At 45.8% G+C, this 19,366-nt stretch overlaps 1 protein-coding gene across 1 annotated transcript; it reads right to left on the bottom strand.

Annotated features, from left to right (window-relative positions):
* Positions 1–6,221: 6,221 nt before the first annotated feature.
* LOC124697770 (ethylene-response factor C3-like) lies at positions 6,222–7,412 on the bottom strand. Its single transcript, XM_047230312.1, has one exon. It carries the CDS (start codon positions 7,410–7,412, stop codon positions 6,588–6,590), a length of 825 nt encoding a protein of 274 aa, XP_047086268.1. The 3' UTR covers positions 6,222–6,587.
* Positions 7,413–19,366: the final 11,954 nt, after the last annotated feature.

The raw sequence follows: 19,366 nt of genomic DNA, 5'->3' as shown, positions 1-19,366 counted from the left end.
AATCGACGTACATATACAGTTACATAGAAATACGAGCACAATTACGAATAACACACGAGTACATTTTGCATGCAAATCCGAGTACATCGAAATACGAGTGCAACTCACTGAACGCCCAAATACAGTTGTGCTCAAAGCACGAGTACAGTCACACGCTGCCGGTCCGCTCCGCATCCGGTGACCTTGGGGCCTTGGAGGTGTGGCGGACCGCAACCTCTCGCCGGCGGGAAGGTTTCAGTTCTTCGTTTAGTTTGTTCTCGGTGTATTCTTCGGGATGGTGAGGCGGCGGCTACTTCTCGAAGTCGAATAAGGTCCTCCCGTCCTATCCTCGCTCCGGTGGTGCATCTAGCGTCGGCGGAGGGCGTGTGGGAGTTGTGTGTCCGGCGGATCTCCGAGATCCGAGTCGTCTCTCGTGTTCGATTGTGTGGTTTCAGGTCAGTCTCTTCCGATCTACGGTTGTCATCATTGGCGATGGTTGCTGCTCTGGTGCGTTGGTCCTTTGGGGCTTTAGCACGACGATTTCCAGTCTGTCTACTACAACAAGCTCTACTACGACAAGCTTTGCCTGACTCCGGTGATGGAGGGGCGAGGACGGCGGCGCGCCTTCGGCTCGTGCTAGTCGTCGCTAGGTGGTCGAATGACCTTTTTGTAATTTTTATTACTTTTAGGCATCTTTGTACTACTGTTGATGATTATTAATAGATCGGTGGAATTTTCGCAAAAAAAAAGTACAACCATACTAGCATTGGAAGTACGGAAAAGTATTTCGAAACCTATCAACATGAGATCTAGTTTAAAGATCCCGAAGAGAGGATCTCAAAAGTGAAAACAAATCGTAATTTGGATTCTCAAGATATTTCATTTTAAAAAACGAACCTAGAAAATAAATGAAAAAGCTGACACAACCCAGCCCCCTCTATCTTCTCTCTTCCCTCATCCCAATCTTGATTTTTCTTGCGACACATGGCGAGCAGGAACACCACTTTGTAGGGATTTTCTGACATCACAATGTGTCACTCGTCGCGAGCGGACCTAGTTATCTTCCCTTAGCAGGTTGAACTTTTTCTAACGATTTCGTGTCCCGTCTTGTAAAATAAAGCTGACCCGTGATATTTTGTGGGCCGTGACGCAGCAAAAAGGAAGCTGTTTTCAGCCCAAGGAAGTTTGCGTAGGAGAAGAATGCAGAGAACGAGAAGCCGGCTAATCTCTGCCATTCTAGTACTAGTGTTTTAATTTATTCTCAAAAATAAATAAATAGTACTAGTGTTTTAATTACTTCTTTTAAAATCCTCGTAGTCTCACCTTGTCCTATGTACTAACACGTGTATCTACCGTATCTTACCGGTTCAGAGCTAATGGTGATCTCACGATGTAGTGATGCCGGGGAGAGGTTTGATGGGAAGGGCATGAGGTGTGCACCCTCCACGTTGTTGAATTTGGAGCCAAAATACCGACGGAGAAGTTCTCTCCTCGCTCGATTGCGGACACGAAAATGGTTGATTTTTAAGACGCGTCCATTTGCGTCCGGATGTGTTTTCACCGGGCCGACCCATATTATTTTTTCAACATATTTTTGATTCAGGTTAAATGCATAATGTACATATGAAAAAAAGAAGGAGGAACAAGGCCCTAGACTACTTGCCCACGGAGCGGTTTACGGCCCGACCCCATCGTTGCCTCTCTCCCTCCTCATCAGCTTCTCCGCCGCCCGTCGCTCCATCCGCCGTGCGATCACCCGAGCTTGGTGGGCTGCCGCGTCCTCCAGTAGCACTGCCGCGACGCCTCGTTAGCGGCACCATCAACCTTCTTGAGCGTCTTGAAGGACTCGACTAAAGCCCTCTACTCCGCCGCCTTCTCCTTCGGGCCAGACCCGTTCCAGTCCCACTCGAAGTCGTCGTCATCGGACTCGTCCACTGCGGCCGCCGCCTTCCTGCGGCGTTTCTGCTTCGCGTCGAACGCCGCATGGGCCGCCCGCTCCTCCCCTACTTCCTGCTTCGCGTCGAACGCTGTGTGGGCCGCTCGCTCTTCCTCTGCCTCCTGCTCCACGCTATCTTTGTTCTCCTCGTCGGAGCTGTCGGCCGGGGGAGGTGGAGTTGGAGGTGGAGGCGCAGTAGCCTGGCCGCGTCCGGTGTTGCTCATGGCAAAGGTGGAGGACTTGTGGGGAGTGGCGCTACGGTGGAGGTTGTGTAGTGGCTAGGATTTGTGCGGAGGAGATGAGATGGGATAGCCGAGCACGCGCCCCTGTTTATATACGCCGGAGGCAGCCGAGGGGCGTGGCATCACCATTAAGTTCGTTGGAAGTGGTGGGTGGCAGCTGCTCGGTAGGCGAGGCATTGCCATTATTGTGGTGCAGACTGCCGAAGCGATGCCTCGACGCCATTACTGGGCCCGACGAAACATCCTCCCATACATGAGCGGTTAGGCGATGCGACCGCGCATCATCCGCGGAGACGCATCCGAGGCGCATATTTGGATCGCATTTGCGTCTCCGCGGACATCCGGTCACTATGCGTCGGTCCGCCGGGTCTGGTTTCCATACACATTTTTCTACCGCGCGGTCACAAACGTTCTCTCCGCGAAAGTCTGTTTGCATCGCCCCCTGAGATGCCCTAAGAGAAAGAAAAGTGAGGATGAAAGATCTCAGCTTTTGCGTTTTTAACATTTTTTTTTCAAAACAAATAGCTAGAGAATTGTTCGTCTAAATTACGTAACGTTTTTATTTTTGAACACCTCGCGTCGAAATCTTCAAAACTAAATCCATGTTAATAGGTTTTGTGATTTTTTTTGCACTTCGATAACTACAATGGATGTACTTTGATTTTAGTGCACGTGTACTCAGGTCTCGGAGTAGTTGTACTTCACACTTTGTCATTTGATTTGTACTCTACTTGTACATTTATACTTTTGTGAATTTTAACTTTTTTTTTTGTAGAAATACAGTACAAACGCAGACGCTCACATACACGCGCATACACTCACCCCTATGAACGCACACATGCACACCCTACCCCTATGAGCATCTCCAGAAGACTGAGCCAACGGATTGGATATTGAAATTGACAAAGTCACCACAGGCGCCTTGCTATCGACGGAAACGTCGCCTCTCACTAAATAAATAGACACACAGATGTCAAACTGAGGTTTGACACTTGGATATGCTGTTGTGTACTCTGGAGTACAGTCGTGTTGCACTTGGAAGTACGCCTGCGGTGATCTGGAAAGCACTGTCTGTGTTGCACTTGGAAGTACGACACACTGTATTCTGGAAGTATACTTCGTGTTGCACTTACAACTACACTATTCTTGAGAGTACGACCTCCATGCATGAACTTGAATAGGCCTCCGTGCATTTTGGAAATAAACCCATTACACACGGATGTACACCCGACCTGCTCTGCAACCCATGCTATACTTGGAAGTACATCGCGAGCTGCACCATGGAAGTACACGCTAGGCTCTATACCTCGGAAGTACGCCCATACACGGAAGTACACTCATGCGCAGGAAACCTCCGCGCTGCACCAATGGGCCTTTGCGAAAGTCAACCTTTTACTAGTGGTACCCTAATAGTACGAGCTCGTCTTTTGCATTGGAGGAGGGACAAAAGGAAGAACCTTTTGAATCAGAGAGGATCTCACCTCTAGTCTCCCCTAATAGGTCTGGCTGTTGGGTTCTGTTGTTAGGTCTCCCAGCTCCTTCTTTTCTAGGTCAACTCCCGCACGGGCTTGAGCCAGTAAACGGTTCAACACTCCCCCTAAAAATGGGTGGTAGGTGTCTATTAACCCCATTCATTACATGACAAGTTACACTCTTTTATTGCCGGTCCATTTGTTAAGCAATCTGCAATGTGCTGCCTAGAGCTAACATGAGTAAGGCTGAAGATCCCAGCATGAAGTTTTCCCTTAATGAAGAAGCGATAAATTTCCACATGTTTTTTCCTATCATGGTGAACTATTCACAACACTTCCAGCTGACTGATTTTCACACCAGACCATCGAGGGTCCCTTCCTTAAAAGTTTAAGTTCACCCATAGCATCTCACTCACCCTTGAGATAAAGCTCTATACTCAGCTTGTGCTATTGATCTAGACACAAATGTTCGTTTCATGCTGCTCCATGACACCGAATTTCCTTCCACAAACACACAATTAGCCCATCGTTGATCTTCTATCATCTTGATAACACGCCCAATCAAAATCACTATAGCTATCCATCTCAAGATGTCCACTCTTTGCAAATCACAACCTCCTTTCCCGAAGTCCCCTTCAAACATCTCAGGATTTTGTGCCCTATATCAAGGTTCCCACTACTTCGTTCATAAATATATGTACTCACCACGCCCACGACTTCGACCTCTCCTCCATTCCCAAGAACTCCGACATTTGCCTCATGGCAAGAAGTTCTAAGGTGATTGCTCCCCCCTCTCTCTAGCATGTTGGATGAGAATGATGATACTAAAGAAGAAGATGTAATCATCGGCTTATTTAAAGTAAAGTTCTCTCTTCGTGGTGATGCTCTTGCTAAGTTTGATTTATTAATGGAGACCGTTGCTTCACGTGATGAGACCATTGAGGAATTGACATCTCATATTGAAAATGCGAAGTGGAGATTCAATCTCCTAAAGCAAGAGCTAAGCAACGTGATGCATAGAATGAAGCTGATTCGCCAGGATTGGAGAAGCAGGTGAAGAAAGAGGAGGCGGGATGGAGACTGAAGGAGGCATAGAAGGCCCGCCACCGCCGGCAGGCAGCTGCGAGGGCGAGTGCACGGAGGAGGCGCTGACGTGGAAACCCTAGTCCCCCCTGGTGTCTCCCAAGCGAGGATGACACGGGGGCGTGCGATTGCCGGCTGTTTTCATGGGCTATAGCCTATCCATTGTGGGCCAGAGACATTATCCAAGTCACCGTGTTCAGGAGAACTCGTCGTTTCCATTTTTTGCTGGCATCGGGAAATACTGAAGAAGCTAGGATGTTTCTGAGAAACCCAGCTATATACTACGAAAGAAAGCAAAGTCTAATTAACTGGTGTTGTCTACTATAATTTGGCCATTATAAAGTCATCGACAGTTTAGTAAACCTGGTCATTGTCAAATTATTATTTTTTGTTTCCCCGCAAAAAGAAAAGACCGCTGGGCATAAGATTCAAGCCATTGGCACCGTAAGCCTGACTTCGTTCTAGTGACAGGATGAGAGCATCCAGTCTATTATTTTGCACTAGGAGCTAATTCGACGGCTAGTAGCTTGCTTGCTTGGGTGTCTTTGCCGTAACCGGATCCTCTACCGTCTTTGCCACCTCAGTCTACGCACATGAACATGTGTTACTACAAACTGACATGTCAGCTTGTAGATTGTCAACTGTTCTATTTTTCTTTGCAATCCAAGTACTAGTATTATTCTTGCTGGGCTAAAAAATCATAAAAAAGTACTGCTCTTCATGTTGTGTTGGTCACTATCCCATGCGCCTCACTTTGTGCTTTGCTAGTAGCAATAGGTAAAATCAAGGTCGTTAGATGAAGCTAATTAAGCTGCAAAGCGGGCAGCAGCTACTGGCGTCACTGCCAACTCAGGCCACAACTGGGAAACGGTCCCTCCTCTCTGATCATCAGAAGATCTTCCATGTCCCCAGGGGTATGAATTTCAAAGCGCATTTGCAAAGCGAAACTTGCTCAGGATAGACCTTTCAGTTTCAGATGCTTGTCTAGCACCCAGGCAGATGTTCCTTTGCTCCTTCAGAGATGTATTCTCAGGCTTCAGTGATGCGATGAACACAAGTTTAAACGAAAATCCGTATGTTCAGAAAAAAGAAGTAGTTGGCCACACGCTCCTGATCAGTGGTTGGTCATAGACTCATAGTAGTACAAGCTGCAAGTCAGTCAGGTGAGATGAGCCAACCTGAATACACACATATACCTGATCGACTCGATCAAGGGCGACTATAGTTATCGCTTTATCTTATTTTATTATGCACGCACGTGGCCAAGAGAGCCACTCACTCACCAGCATGTTTCCACTTTAGACTTGACCTGGTCAATTCCACATCCCCAAAAGGCCAAAGCTAAAAACAATTTCTTATACTACCATCTAACAAAAATCTCTTGTACTATTCAAACTTGGCGCCTATGTAATGTCGTGCCTCTTTTCGACCAAAGCAAAACTATTTACAACAACTAATTTTGACTAGATTTAAATCCCAGCATTTGGCGCTCAAAAAGACGTACACAACTCACCCTCATTCTTAACCCGGTGGGTGACTGAATCCACTAGTCTAAGCGCAAATTCAAACCAAAACATTCGGCGATTTGAAAACTTGTACACACCATGCTCTTGCCAACCTGAGGTTCGAAAAAACAAAATCTCACTCCGCTGTCGGTTTCTCCAATTTCGTCATGAAGAAGCTAGTCTAGCTGAATTGTGCCGCCGGGCCAGCAGTAAGCTACAGGGAAGAAGAAAAAACACAAATGATGATCGATCCATCATCTTCAATCCATGGCCAATTCTCTTCTTCTCGACCGTGCATTGGAAGTTCTCAGGCCACCAGCAGAACTTCCCTTGCCGACTGATCGTGATTGCGGGAGTGCTGACTTGAGAATCAGATAGAGTTGTGGCTCCAACACCAAGAAGCAGAGCTTTCCTCGGAGGCGCCGAGCAGCTCTTCGAGGTACTCCGAGCCGAGGTCCTCCAGCTCCATCACGCCCTCCGGCCGCCGCGCGGCCTTGGGCTTCCGGCTCGCCGCCGCACCTGCGGGCCGCCTTCGCATAGAATGGCGCCGCTTGAGCGCCAGCACGGGTGACAAACCGTCGGCGCGCCCGCACACGTCGTCACCGGCGCAGTCCAGCGACCGCCGGACCTGCTCCGCGGGGAAGTTGAGCACGGCTGCGCCGCCCCGCATCGCGAAGGCCGCCTGGTCGTACGCCAGCGCCGCCTCCTCCGGGCTGTCGAAGGTGCCCAGCCAAACCCGCACGCCGTTCCGCGTCGAGTCTCGGATCTCCGCCGCGAACTTGCCCCACGGCCGCTTCCGCACGCCGCGGAACGCGCGCCCGCCGCCGACGTCTCCCTCCGTGTCGACGGCCTCTCGCTTCACCGGTGCCGTCGTGCTCGTGGAGGGCACAGCTACTGCATCCTGCGCGGAGTGTGAGAGCATGTCGAGGAGGAGCATCTCGTCAGCGTCGTTTGTGTCGAACGGGAGCAGAGGCGGGGTGGCCGGGGCACGATGCCACGGCGCGGAGTCGACGGAGCCGGTGGAGGAGCCCGGTGACTGGAGGGGAAATGCTCGTTGCTGCGTGGTCATGGCGCGGCGGGCCAAGAAGTTGACGACGCCAGTGGTGAGGAGGCGCGGTGACGACAACGAAGAAGTAGCGGTGCTGCTAGGATGATCAGACATGGCGTTTGCTCGAGTTGAAGCAGTTAGAGGCATGTCAGTTTTTATAGTGGTGGCGCCAGGTTATTTGTTGGGAACAAGAGGGCAGAACTGGAATTATGAAGAGATGCTCTGTTTCTTTGGTTGACACTGAAAAGGTGCTCTGCTTTGTGGCTTCCTTTAACTGTTTTTGGATGCCTTTCCTAGTTGCTTCGTTGGGACTGGTAATTCTGATGGCTATGCGCTCTTCTGTTTATGTGGATGCTATATCACTTATTGATGTGAATCCAGTTTTGTAGGTTCCCATTGTTATAATTGTGACAGAAACCAAAGATAGTTCTAAAAAAGAGATCCACAAAGTCATCAAAGCATCTCCACCGGCGCATCCCAAATAGTTGCCGGTACTGCTGTATGGGAGGCGCCGACAGTGCATCCTCTATTTGGGAACGCTGTTCCCACACCGGTGCCTCCCATACAGCGGCCCCAAAAACATTTTTTTCCTTTTACAATATTTTAAAACAACATACTATATTCAATAATTCATACAATCACACAAATAATACTAAAATTATTCATGCAATCAAACAAATAGTACTTAAATTATTCATACAATCAATCAATCAATCAAACGGAAATTAAATTATTCATAGAACCAAACAAATAGAAATAAAAATCATGCACTGTTGGCGGCTCCTCTCCTCGTCCACAAATGCGCAGCTAGATCCGCCTTAAGTTGTGCATGGACATCTGCATCTCGAATTTCATTGTGCATATGAAGAAAAGCGGCAAATTCTCGGGGTACATGCTCTACCTCAGCAAGTGACCCTTGATAATCAAATGGTTGATCATCCTGCATAGGTTCTGTTGGAGATATGCCCAAGAGGCAATAATAAAAGTGGTTATTATATATCTTTATGTTTATGATAAATGTTTATATACCATGCTATAATTGTATTAACCGAAACATTGATACATGTGTGATATGTAAACAACAAAGAGTCCCTAGTATGCCTCTTAACTAGCTTGTTGATTAATGGATGATTAGTTTCATAATCATGAACATTAGATGTTATTAATAACAAGGTTATATCATTATATGAATGATGTAATGGACACACCCAATTAAGCGTAGCATAAGATCACGTCATTAAGTTATTTGCTATAAGCTTTCGATACATAGTTACCTAGTCCTTATGACCATGAGATCATGTAAATCACTTATACGGAAAGGTACTTTGATTACATCAAACACCACCTGCGTAAATGGGTGGTTATAAAGGTGAGATTAAGTATCCGGAAAGTATGAGTTGAGGCATATGGATCAACGAGTGGGATTTGTCCATCCCGACGATGGATAGATATACTCGGGCCCTCTCGGTGGAATGTCGTCTAATGTATTGCAAGCATATGAATAAGTTCATAAGAGACCACATACCACGGTACGAGTAAAAGAGTACTTGTCGGAGACGAGGTTGAACAAGGTACGAGTGATACCGATGATCAAACCTCGGACAAGTAAAATATCGCGTGACAAAGGGAATTGGTATCGTATGTGAATGGTTCATTCGATCACTAAATTCATCGTTGAATATGTGGGAGCCATTATGGATCTCCAGATCCCGCTATTGGTTATTGGTCGGAGAGAGTACTCAAACATGTCCACATAGTTCGCGAACCGTAGGGTGACACACTTAAGGTTTGTTGTTGAAATGGTAGAACTTGAATATGGAATGGAGTTCGAAGTATTGTTCGAAGTCCCGGATGGGATCCCGGACATCACGAGAAGTTCCGGCATGGTCCGGAGAATAAGATTCATATATAGGAAGTCATTTTATAAGATTTAAAATAATCCGGAAGATTTTATGGAAGGTTCTAGAAGGTTCTAGAAAAGTCCGGAAGAAATCAATTTGGAAGGCGGAGTCCCGAAGGGACTCCACCTCCCATGGCCGGCCAACCTGTGGTGACCCTGCATACCACTGCATGTTGTAGTATGCCAGTCGTTGATATAACATTCACGAAGTACCATTCCGCAAATATTACATCCCTCAGAGTAGTACAATAGAACATAGCAGGTCCATAACTCATTCATTTATTATTACAAGCATAATACACATATTGTCTCGGAGCTCCTCTTGGGTCCTAAGAGGGATACTCCTGGGTTCGAGGCGAACCCATCTTAACTTACAATATAGAAGTTTCACTAAGTTATACATTTATTCTCTCGAGCAGCTAAGTACTAAGAGTTCGCACTGCTCGGCTACTACTACTACTACTCGGTGCTTCTAGGCTTGATCTCCTCCGGAAGCCTCCCCGGTTCCGTAGACTATAAGGTAGTCTACGCCTTCAACACCTCCAGAGAGGTCTGGTTCTTCATAGCCGATGATCTCGGCTCCTTCGAGGTTGTCGTAGTCCTCCTCCGGACGGTTCGGACAATCTAAGCAAGGGATTTAAGAGTGGGATGAGTACGAGCGTACTCAACAAGTTCATTATAGATAAGAGGTGTTTAATGCACTAGCTACGATATTAGACCAGAAAGTCTAATACCAATGCAGGTTTTGGTAAACATTTCTTCAAGAGGTTGCTTTTATTTCAAAGAGCTATGTCCGTCGGCCTTCACCGGTTTACTAGAACTTCATGGAGCTCCTTTCCGGCCGCGTTCGTAGCTTCCATATCCCGGAACAGGGAGTGACAGGTCACGGTTCTTTACACTCTGCAGAGGTGTGTTGCTTTACCCATAAGAGATCTTAACCTTGGTGCCAACGGGCAGCTTTCCCGTCCACACTTCCTTCGGTGTGAGGCCCGGTATAAGGTCTAGCCAATCATGTTCCTCCGCTACCTCGAACACCCACCCTTTGTTGCATGCCCCGACCCTGGGTCCTCGCCGGTCCCATTATTCCCATAGATTTCAGGGTGGACCCCGACCACGACGACAGTCTGGGATCGAACCAAACTCCTTCGCCGGTAGCTGCAACCCGTCCTAGACTGCAATACCGTGGGGACTTAGGACTCCCCAGCCTCACCATCTTGCTCCATCGGGCGACAAGTGTACTACGGACAATGCCGTGGGGACTTAGGACTCCCCAGCCTCACCAGCTTGCCCCCTTGGATTACAAGTGTACTACGGTAAAGCGCGTCCGTTGATGAACGAGAGGTGGAAACACTTTTGACTACTCCGTCCCACTCTGGATCTTATGGTTAACACGGTTATTACGGCACAAGAATCACTTGCGACATTTGTTGTTTAATCCTAGATGGATAAAACCCCTTGCAATGGAACCTCCACCATATCAACACAATCCATGGTTCCATTGCCAACCACATAGTCATATTCATAGTTATGAAAATAGTGGTTTTGGTTTTTATGCAATAGTGATAACCATAGTACTTTGCAAGTAATTTGATAGAAATACTCAAATGACATGAGCAAGTGATTAACTTGCCTGAACACTGCAAAGTTTTGCAGTTGGATGGTGTGGACTGACCCTTGTCCTCTGTTTCTGAAAAATAGCATCATTGTCCGATAAGGGCAATGGTTAAAGAAGCAATTATGCATGATTCCAGTTTTAGGGTTTGTTACCCCCTTCCGATGTCATTATTATTTCATGTAAGAGGTTAATACTAAGATGGATTTGGAGATACTCTATTTAGGGTAAATACAACCTTGAAATGTTGTCAAGGTGTTTTTAAAGTCCAAATGCATTAATGGACTTATTTTCATTATTGAAAATAATATGTGTGATTTAAATGATTATTTAAGTCATCAAATTAAGACTTATTCTTAGTTGTCTTCAAAAATTCCCTTTGACATTTTATTTAGATAGAGAATTTTATGCTGGTCAATTTTCATATTTTTAATTATTTTTTTAGAGCTTTTAAATATTTCTTATGTAATTTCAAAGTTTTCTGTATTTAAGTGATTTTGTGAAATGACCATAATGCCCCTGGGCCCACCTGTCAGGGTGGCCCAGCGGGTTAGGTCGCACCCGAGCCACCCTTTCGGCTCGGTCGGCCCACTCGCTCTTCCTCTCCTCTTCGCGCCGAAACCCTAACTCCCCCTCGACTCTCTGGCGATGCCGTGGTCGCCGCCGCCTTCGCCGAGATTTTCCGGCCATCTCCGGGCAGCTCCGGCGACGAGATGCGGCGGATCTGGACCGCCTCACGACGGCGCACCAGATCCACCGGCTAGATCTGCTCTCCGTCTCCTGCTTCGCTCGCCTCCGTCGCGTTCGCCCGCACGGCCATGAGGTTGCGCGGTGATGCGCCGCTCATCGGCGACTCTGGCGCCGTGACGCCGCCCTGGGCGTTGCCGTGGTGGTGATTGGGCGCTCGCGCTCGGCGACGGCAGGCCTGGTCGCGGCTTGGCGCTGCCGTGGTTGGCCCGTGCCGCCATGGCACGCTGTGGTGCTCCGCCCAGGTACGTGCGCCTCCATCCTCTTCCTTGCTTCTTCCTTCACTGTCCTGCTCTACCACTTGAGCTTGCTGTGCATGCGTTTATGCTACTGTTGCACGTCTGGCTAGCTGCTGCTCTTGCTCTGCTGCCATGGCCTAAGCTGTGCTGCTGCTGTTCTTGCTATTGGCCCTACTGGCCTTGGCCAGTGTTGCCCAGGCCATGCTAGTGCTTGCTATTCTATCTGAATTCCTGTTCTGTGCCTCTATTCTAGTTGCTATACTTTCCAGAAGTCAAATGTGATCATGTGTGATACCCTGGCTTGATTACAGTGTGCAATTTCTTGCAAATTTGCAAGTGCCAGAGCCATTGTGGCTTATTCTGGTGCTCAGATTTATGATTGTGCTCAATTGAGCATTACTGTGGGCTTAATCCTGGAGAAGTTACCGTGCGTGCGCCAGGAAAAGCGGAGGACGCGTGTCCCCCACTTGCACGACGTGTCAATATGGTGCGTAATTTGGGCCCGCAAGGCAGCGGGTGAAGACTTCTCGTGATTTCAGAATTGCAATCGTGGCTATCGTCAGCAGTAACGTCACTTTAGCAGGAGAAAAATTCGACTCAACAGCTTCATAAAAAAGGCGACAGGGAAAAAATATTGGAGAGCCTTTGATCAAATACAAGTTTTTGATCAAATGCTCGGGGGCTACTTTGAAAAAAATGAAAAGATCAAGAAAGACAAAATAGAAATGGCGTGAGCCTATGATCAAATACAAATATTTGCTCATAGCCTCGGGGGCTACTCCCATCGGGAGCGCTGTTCGCGCACCCGAGAGATTTGAAAACTTCGGGAGAGAAAGAAAATATAGCAGCATAAGGCGTGGAGCCTACACCCAAGCACAAGTCCTTGGCTGTAGCCTCGGGGGCTACTCCCATCGGGAACGCTGTCCGCGTGCCCGATGAAATTATAAAAAAGAGAGAGAAGAAGAAAGATAGAAGAATAAGAGAGTATATTTCGAGTTATAAGTAACTCTACATATACTCCCATTGGGAGAGCAATATAAGTCATCCGTTGACTCAATAAAATGTGCCATTCCAACAGCCGAATAAGCACTCGACAATATATTCTCAGAACGCCAAAGTTGCGAACAATTTTTGAATGCCGCAAAATTTTGCGAAGGTAAGACCCCAGATCCATTCTGTGTGGCGTGGCGCCGTCTCTGACGTCGGTTTGCTACTTTTATCCGTATCAACATATACGAAGAAAAATCCTAACGGACGGGTTAGGTACCCGATAAATATGATTGGGACTCGACAGAATGGTAAGACCTTAAGCGGCACCTGTCAAAGTTTACACCAGTATCCCGAGATCATGTCGAGGGACGTGATCTTGAAGTAGGTTTTTGCGGATTGCCACTAGAGCAGTTAACTAGTACCTGATCCGTCAGATGAACTAGCCCCAACTACCATTATCCCTGTACAATATAGAAATTCATGTGAAGAAATATAGAGAAGTTTTAAGTTATCGAGTAAAAATAAACAGTGGAGATTTTCCCTGACTCTACGATTCAAGTAAAATCTCGGGGGCTACTGACATAGGCATCCCCAATGGGCCTGCCGAAGATAGTACCTGGGGTTTACTGAAGGCCCACTACTCGAAGAATAAGAAGATTCGGAAGCCCAAGATATTGTTAAGGAAAGTTAGAGTTGTAATAGGAAGCATTACTTGTAATCTTGCGGGATGAGTTAGAAACCTTCCCGGACTGCGTAACTTGTACAATACGAATCCCTCGGCTCCACCTCCTATATAAGGGGGAGTCGAGGGACAAAGAAAGCATCGAATCATTGTCTCTCAAACCCTAGTTTTCATAATCGTCGAGTAATTTTCGGCTGAAACCTTCGAGATCTACTTGCCCTCTACTTCCAACTAAACCCTAGTCTACAACCCGTAGGCATTGACAAGTTGATACTTTGTCAGCTGTTGTGACCCTAGCAGACTTTGTCTGCTAGAAATGGTTGCTCCTACCTCTATTGGATGCTTCTGTGCACTAATCCTGGTAGTCTTTCATAGGCTGCTAGGTTATTTGATGTTGAAATCATACTGGACAGATAACTGTCCAATATTCCGATGGCTTTGCTAGCTGTGTGTTGCTAGGTGAATCTGGGTGGCTAGATAGGGATTAGTTCCTTGCTTGGATTTCCCTGGTTATGTCACTTTTAATTCGTTGGCTTAATCAGTGTTCCCTTGGATACATTCCTAATAGTTCTACCCTTATTTTGCTTGCATCATATGGCTGGTAGCCAAATGATGATACAAACAGGGTACTCACACCCTTTTGCTTGTGTGTGATTGATGCATATGCTTATTTATGAGCAAGACAGATGCTTGCTCATGATTCTTTGGGTATACCTCACTCCAGCTCCTAGAATGAGTTGTTGGTGTAGAGGATTTCTTCTGATTTGGATTTATGATCTTTCCCTGCTCCTCCTGGCTTGCTGATGATGCTTGGTTAATTCTGGTGGTTGGGGATTAGGTGAAACAGCTCTAGCTGTTCACCTGTTCTTGGTGTTCTTGAGTTGTTCTTGCTAGTTCTTGGTTTCTGGTGGACTTACCCAGCTGCTTTGTCGATGAATGAGCTAGGGTTTACTGTCGAAAAGGTTTTATATGTCTGGCCCTTGCTTCTCTGGTCGACAGCTCCACCATTTCACTTTGGTGACTCACTGTGTGGGTGTGCTGCATGCACACAGCCTTGTGAGCAGGCTGTGTGTGTGTAACCTGATACTATGCACTTGGCTTGGAACTTGGTGGTGAGATGGATCAGCTCGGCAGCCTTGTTCATATCCTCTCACTTCTCATTTTTCTTTCTAATCTGCCAAGTGGCATTGCCACTTGGCATAATGTGGTGTTGGTTTTGTTTATGTGCAGGGATCAAGCAATTGATCAAGATGAACATGGAGATCATCAAGTCCAAGATCAGATGATAATTACCTTGTAGTATTTAAGATAGAATCATAACCTGTATCTTTCTTTTATTTTCATTTTCTATATTTTCCAATTTGTGTAATGTGTTGTAATGTATCACAATTCAATTATGGATATTGTAATTGACAATGTATTATGTGTGATTATCAATAAAGCTCCCATTTTCCTTAATGAGCTTTATCTAAGTGTTATATTATTTATATTCTTGATTACTTATAATATTTATTGAATTAACTCAAGTTTGAATTATGGGATTTCCATTTGAGGTTTGAATTTGAAATTCAAATTCAAATTTGGTTTGAATTCAATGATGCAACTCAATTTTGAATTCAATCATGCAACTTAAGATTGTAATGCAATATCTCTTCTCTCTTCTCAAAACCCTAATTTAGATAAGTAGGAACAAGTTCATCGCACTCTCGAAACCCTAACCTTGTAGGATGTCGAGAGAGAAACCTGTCCCCCTTCGATGCAGTTTTGTTTTAAAAGCGCGAAATTTCCCCGGAATTTACGATGCAATGCACGTCCCTTTCTAAAATCTACCCCTCGATCGTCTCTAAACCTGGGACATTACAGCCTTTCCCCCTTAAAGAAAACTTCGTCCTGAAGTTGTGGTTGTAATACCTGAAGAGTTCGGGGTATGTTTTCCTCAGGTCTTCTTCCTTTTCCCAGGTGGCTTCCCTCTCGGGATGATGCTTCCATTGTATCTTGCAGTACTTTATAGCTCTATTCCTGAGTTGTTTCCAGTTCTCCTCGAGAATCTTCGCTGGCTTCTCGATGTAAGTCAAATCTAGTTGTAACTCGAGCTCTTCATGTGATACTGGCTCATCTGGGGTCTTCAAACACTTTCTGAGTTGCGACACATGGAATACGTTGTGAACCTGAGATAACCTTCCCGGTAGTTCCAATTCAAAGGCTAACCCACGATTTTGACTCAGAATCTTGAAAGGTCCGATGTACCTAGGGCTTAACTTTCCCTTTACTCCAAATCTCTGAAGTCCTTTCATCGGGCTCACCTTGAGATATACCATGTCTCCAACTTGTGGCTCCCATGTCCTTCGCTTCTGATCGGCATAACTCTTCTGTCGGCTTTGGGCGATCTTGAGCCTATCTCTTATAATGTCAATAATTTGTTGCTTTTCCTTGACATAATCAGGATTGAACTCTTTGCTTGCTCCAGACTTCATACCGACATATGGGTGATCTACACTTCCTTCCATACTGAGCTTCGAACGGTGCCATCTTGATGCTGCTTTGATAGCTATTATTGTATGAAAACTTCTGCTAGTGGCAAGTGCTCCTCCCATGATCCTCCGAAGTCTAGGGCACAAGCCCTAAGCATATCCTCTAGGATCTGATTAGTTCTCTCCGTTTGTCCACCTGTCTGAGGATGATAGGCGGTACTATAGTCCAACTTGGATCCCAAAGCTTTGTGTAGTTGCTTCCAAAATGCTGACGTGAACATGGATCCTTGATACGTCTCCAACGTATCGATAATTTCTTGTGTTCCATGCCACATTATTGATGTTATCTACATGTTTTATGCACACTTTATGTCATATTCGTGCATTTTCTGGAACTAACCTATTAACAAGATGCCGAAGTGCCGATTCTTGTTTTCATCGCTGTTTTTGGTTTCAGAAATCCTAGTAAAGAAATATTCTCGGAATTGGACGAAATAAAAGCCCAGAGGCCTATTTTCTCACGAAGCTTCCGAAGTCCGAAGGAGAGACGAAGAGGGGCCACGGGGGCGCCAAACCCTAGGCGGCGCGGCCCCCCTTGGCCGCGCCGGCCTGTGGTGTGGGCCCCCGTGCCGCCTCTTGACCTGCCCTTCCGCCTACAAATAGCCTCCGTGACGAAACCCCCGGTACCGAGAGCCACGATACGGAAAACATTGCCGAGACGCCGTCGCCGCCGATCCCATCTCGGGGGATCCCGGAGATCGCCTCCGGCACCCTGCCGGAGAGGGAATCATCTCCCGGAGGACTCTACACCGCCATGGTCGCCTCCGGAGTGATGAGTGAGTAGTCTACCCCTGGACTATGGGTCCATAGCGGTAGCTAGATGGTTGTCTTCTCCCCATTGTGCTATCATTGTCGGATCTTGTGAGCTGCCTATCATGATCAAGATCATCTATATGTAATTCTATATGTTGCGTTTGTTGGGATCCGATGAATAGAGAATACTTGTTATGTTGATTATCAAAGCTATGCTTATGTGTTGTTTATGATCTTGCATGCTCTCCGTTATTAGTAGATGCTGCTGGCCAAGTAGATGCTTTTAACTCCAAGAGGGAGTACTTATGCTCGATAGTGGGTTCATGCTCGCATTGACACACGGGACGATGTGATGAAAGTTCTAAGGTTGTGTTGTGCTTGTTGCCACTAGGGATAAAACATTGATGCTATGTCTAAGGATGTAGTTGTTGATTACATTACGCACCATACTTAATGCAATTGTCCGTTGCTTTGCAACTTAATGCTGGAGGGGTTCGGATGATAACTTTGAAGGTGGACTTTTTAGGCATAGATGCGGTTGGATGGCGGTCTATGTACTTTGTCGTAATGCCCAATTAAATCTCACTATACTCATCATGATATGTATGTGCATGGTCATGCTCTCTTTATTTGTCAATTGCCCAACTGTAATTTGTTCACCCAACATGCTTGTTCGTCTTATGGGAGAGACACCTCTAGTGAGCTGTGGACCCCGGTCCAATTCTCTTTCTTGAAATACAATCTACTGCAATACTTGTTTCTACTTGTTTTCTCTGCAAACAATCATCTTCCACACAATACGGTTAATCCTTTGTTACAGCAAGCCGGTGAGATTGACAACCTCACTTGTTTCGTTGGGGCAAAGTAGCTTGGTTGTGTTGTGCGGGTTCCACGTTGGCGCCGGAATCTCCGGTGTTGCGCCGCACTACATCCCGCCGCCATCAACCTTCAACGTGCTTCTTGGCTCCTCCTGGTTCGATAAACCTTGGTTTCTTTACGAGGGAAAACTTGCTGCTGTGCTCATCATACCTTCCTCTTGGGGTTGCCCAACGAACGTGTGAAATACACGCCATCAAGCATATTTTCACGGCGCCGTTGCCGGGAGATCAAGACACGCTGCAAGGGAGTCTCCACTTCTCAATCTCTTTACTTTGTTTTTGTCTTGCTTTATTTTATTTACTACTTTGTTTGCTGCACTAAATCAAAATACAAAAAAATTAGTTGCTAGTTTTACTTTATTTGCTATCTTGTTTGCTATATCGAAAACACAAAAAAATTAGGTTACTTGCATTTACTTTACTCATCATGTTTCCTTTTAATTTTACCACAAAGAACATACCGGTAGGACGTGGGTCTATAGTTGGGAGGAACAATATAGAAGAATTTTTCACCCATGTTAGTACCATTGAAGAATTTGAAGATAGACACTTGGTAGACCTTGCCCCCACTTATGAAATTGCTGCTGCTTGCTTTAGTTCGCTTGTTGGAAACTAAATTTGTTAATCTCAATCCTATAATCCAACACATGTTTCTTACACTTGGTGATATGGAAGAGGGGGAAAAGAAAGATTTTGTTTTAGAAACCCTTCTTAGAGAATTTGGTGGTCTAGCAAGAGAAGCTAGAAAGGTGTTTGCTAAATTTAATATGCTTGGTTCTCCTACTAATTTTGTTAGTCTCCTTGAAAAGATGGATATGGATAGAATAAGATACACTAATAATATTGATGATGGAGGGGAGATCAAAGCACCAATACCATGTAAGCTCCTAGCTATGAATGATGCACTAGAAAATAACTATGCTTGGCTTGTTCCTGAAAATTTGTTTGATGAGAGTAGCACACCTAAGACTAATGAAAAGGGAGATGCTAAAACTTATGTATCTAATATAATATGCCTAGTTGATAAAACTCCACACCTCGCTGAGAATGCACCACCCTTCGATAATACTTGATACACACTTTACGCGCCTAGCTGAAAGGCGTTAAAGAAAGCGCTTATGGGAGACAACCCATGTTTTTACCTACAGTACTTTGTTTTTATTTTGTGTCTTGGAAGTTGTTTACTACTGTAGCAACCTCTCCTTATCTTAGTTTTGAGTTTTGTTGTGCCAAGTTAAGCCGTTGATAGAAAAGTAAGTACTAGATTTGGATTACTGCGCAGTTCCAGATTTCTTTGCTGTCACGAATCTGAGCCCACTGCCCTGCAGGAAGCTCAGAAAATTATGCCAATTTACGTGCATGATCCTCAGATATGTACGCAACTTTCATTCAATTTGAGCATTTTCATTTGAGCAAGTCTGGTGCCATTTTAAAATTCGTCAATACGAACTGTTCTGTTTTGACAGATTCTGCCTTTTATTTCGCATTGCCTCTTTCGCTATGTTGGATGAATTTCTTTGATCCACTAATGTCCAGTAGCATTATGCAATGTCCAGAAGTGTTAAGAATGAGTGTGTCACCTCTGAATATGTCAATTTATATTGTGCACTAACCCTCTAATGAGTTGTTTCGAGTTTGGTGTGGAGGAAGTTTTCAAGGATCAAGAGAGGAGTATGATGCAACATGATCAAGGAGAGTGAAAAGCTCTAAGCTTGGGGATGCACCGGCGGTTCACCCCTGCATATATCAAGAAGACTCAAGCGTCTAAG

This window comes from Lolium rigidum, chromosome 3, assembly GCF_022539505.1.
Source record: "Lolium rigidum isolate FL_2022 chromosome 3, APGP_CSIRO_Lrig_0.1, whole genome shotgun sequence".
Classification (NCBI taxonomy): domain Eukaryota; kingdom Viridiplantae; phylum Streptophyta; class Magnoliopsida; order Poales; family Poaceae; genus Lolium; species Lolium rigidum.
Note: the sequence above shows the minus strand (reverse complement) of the source record. Positions and strands in the feature narration are given on the sequence as shown.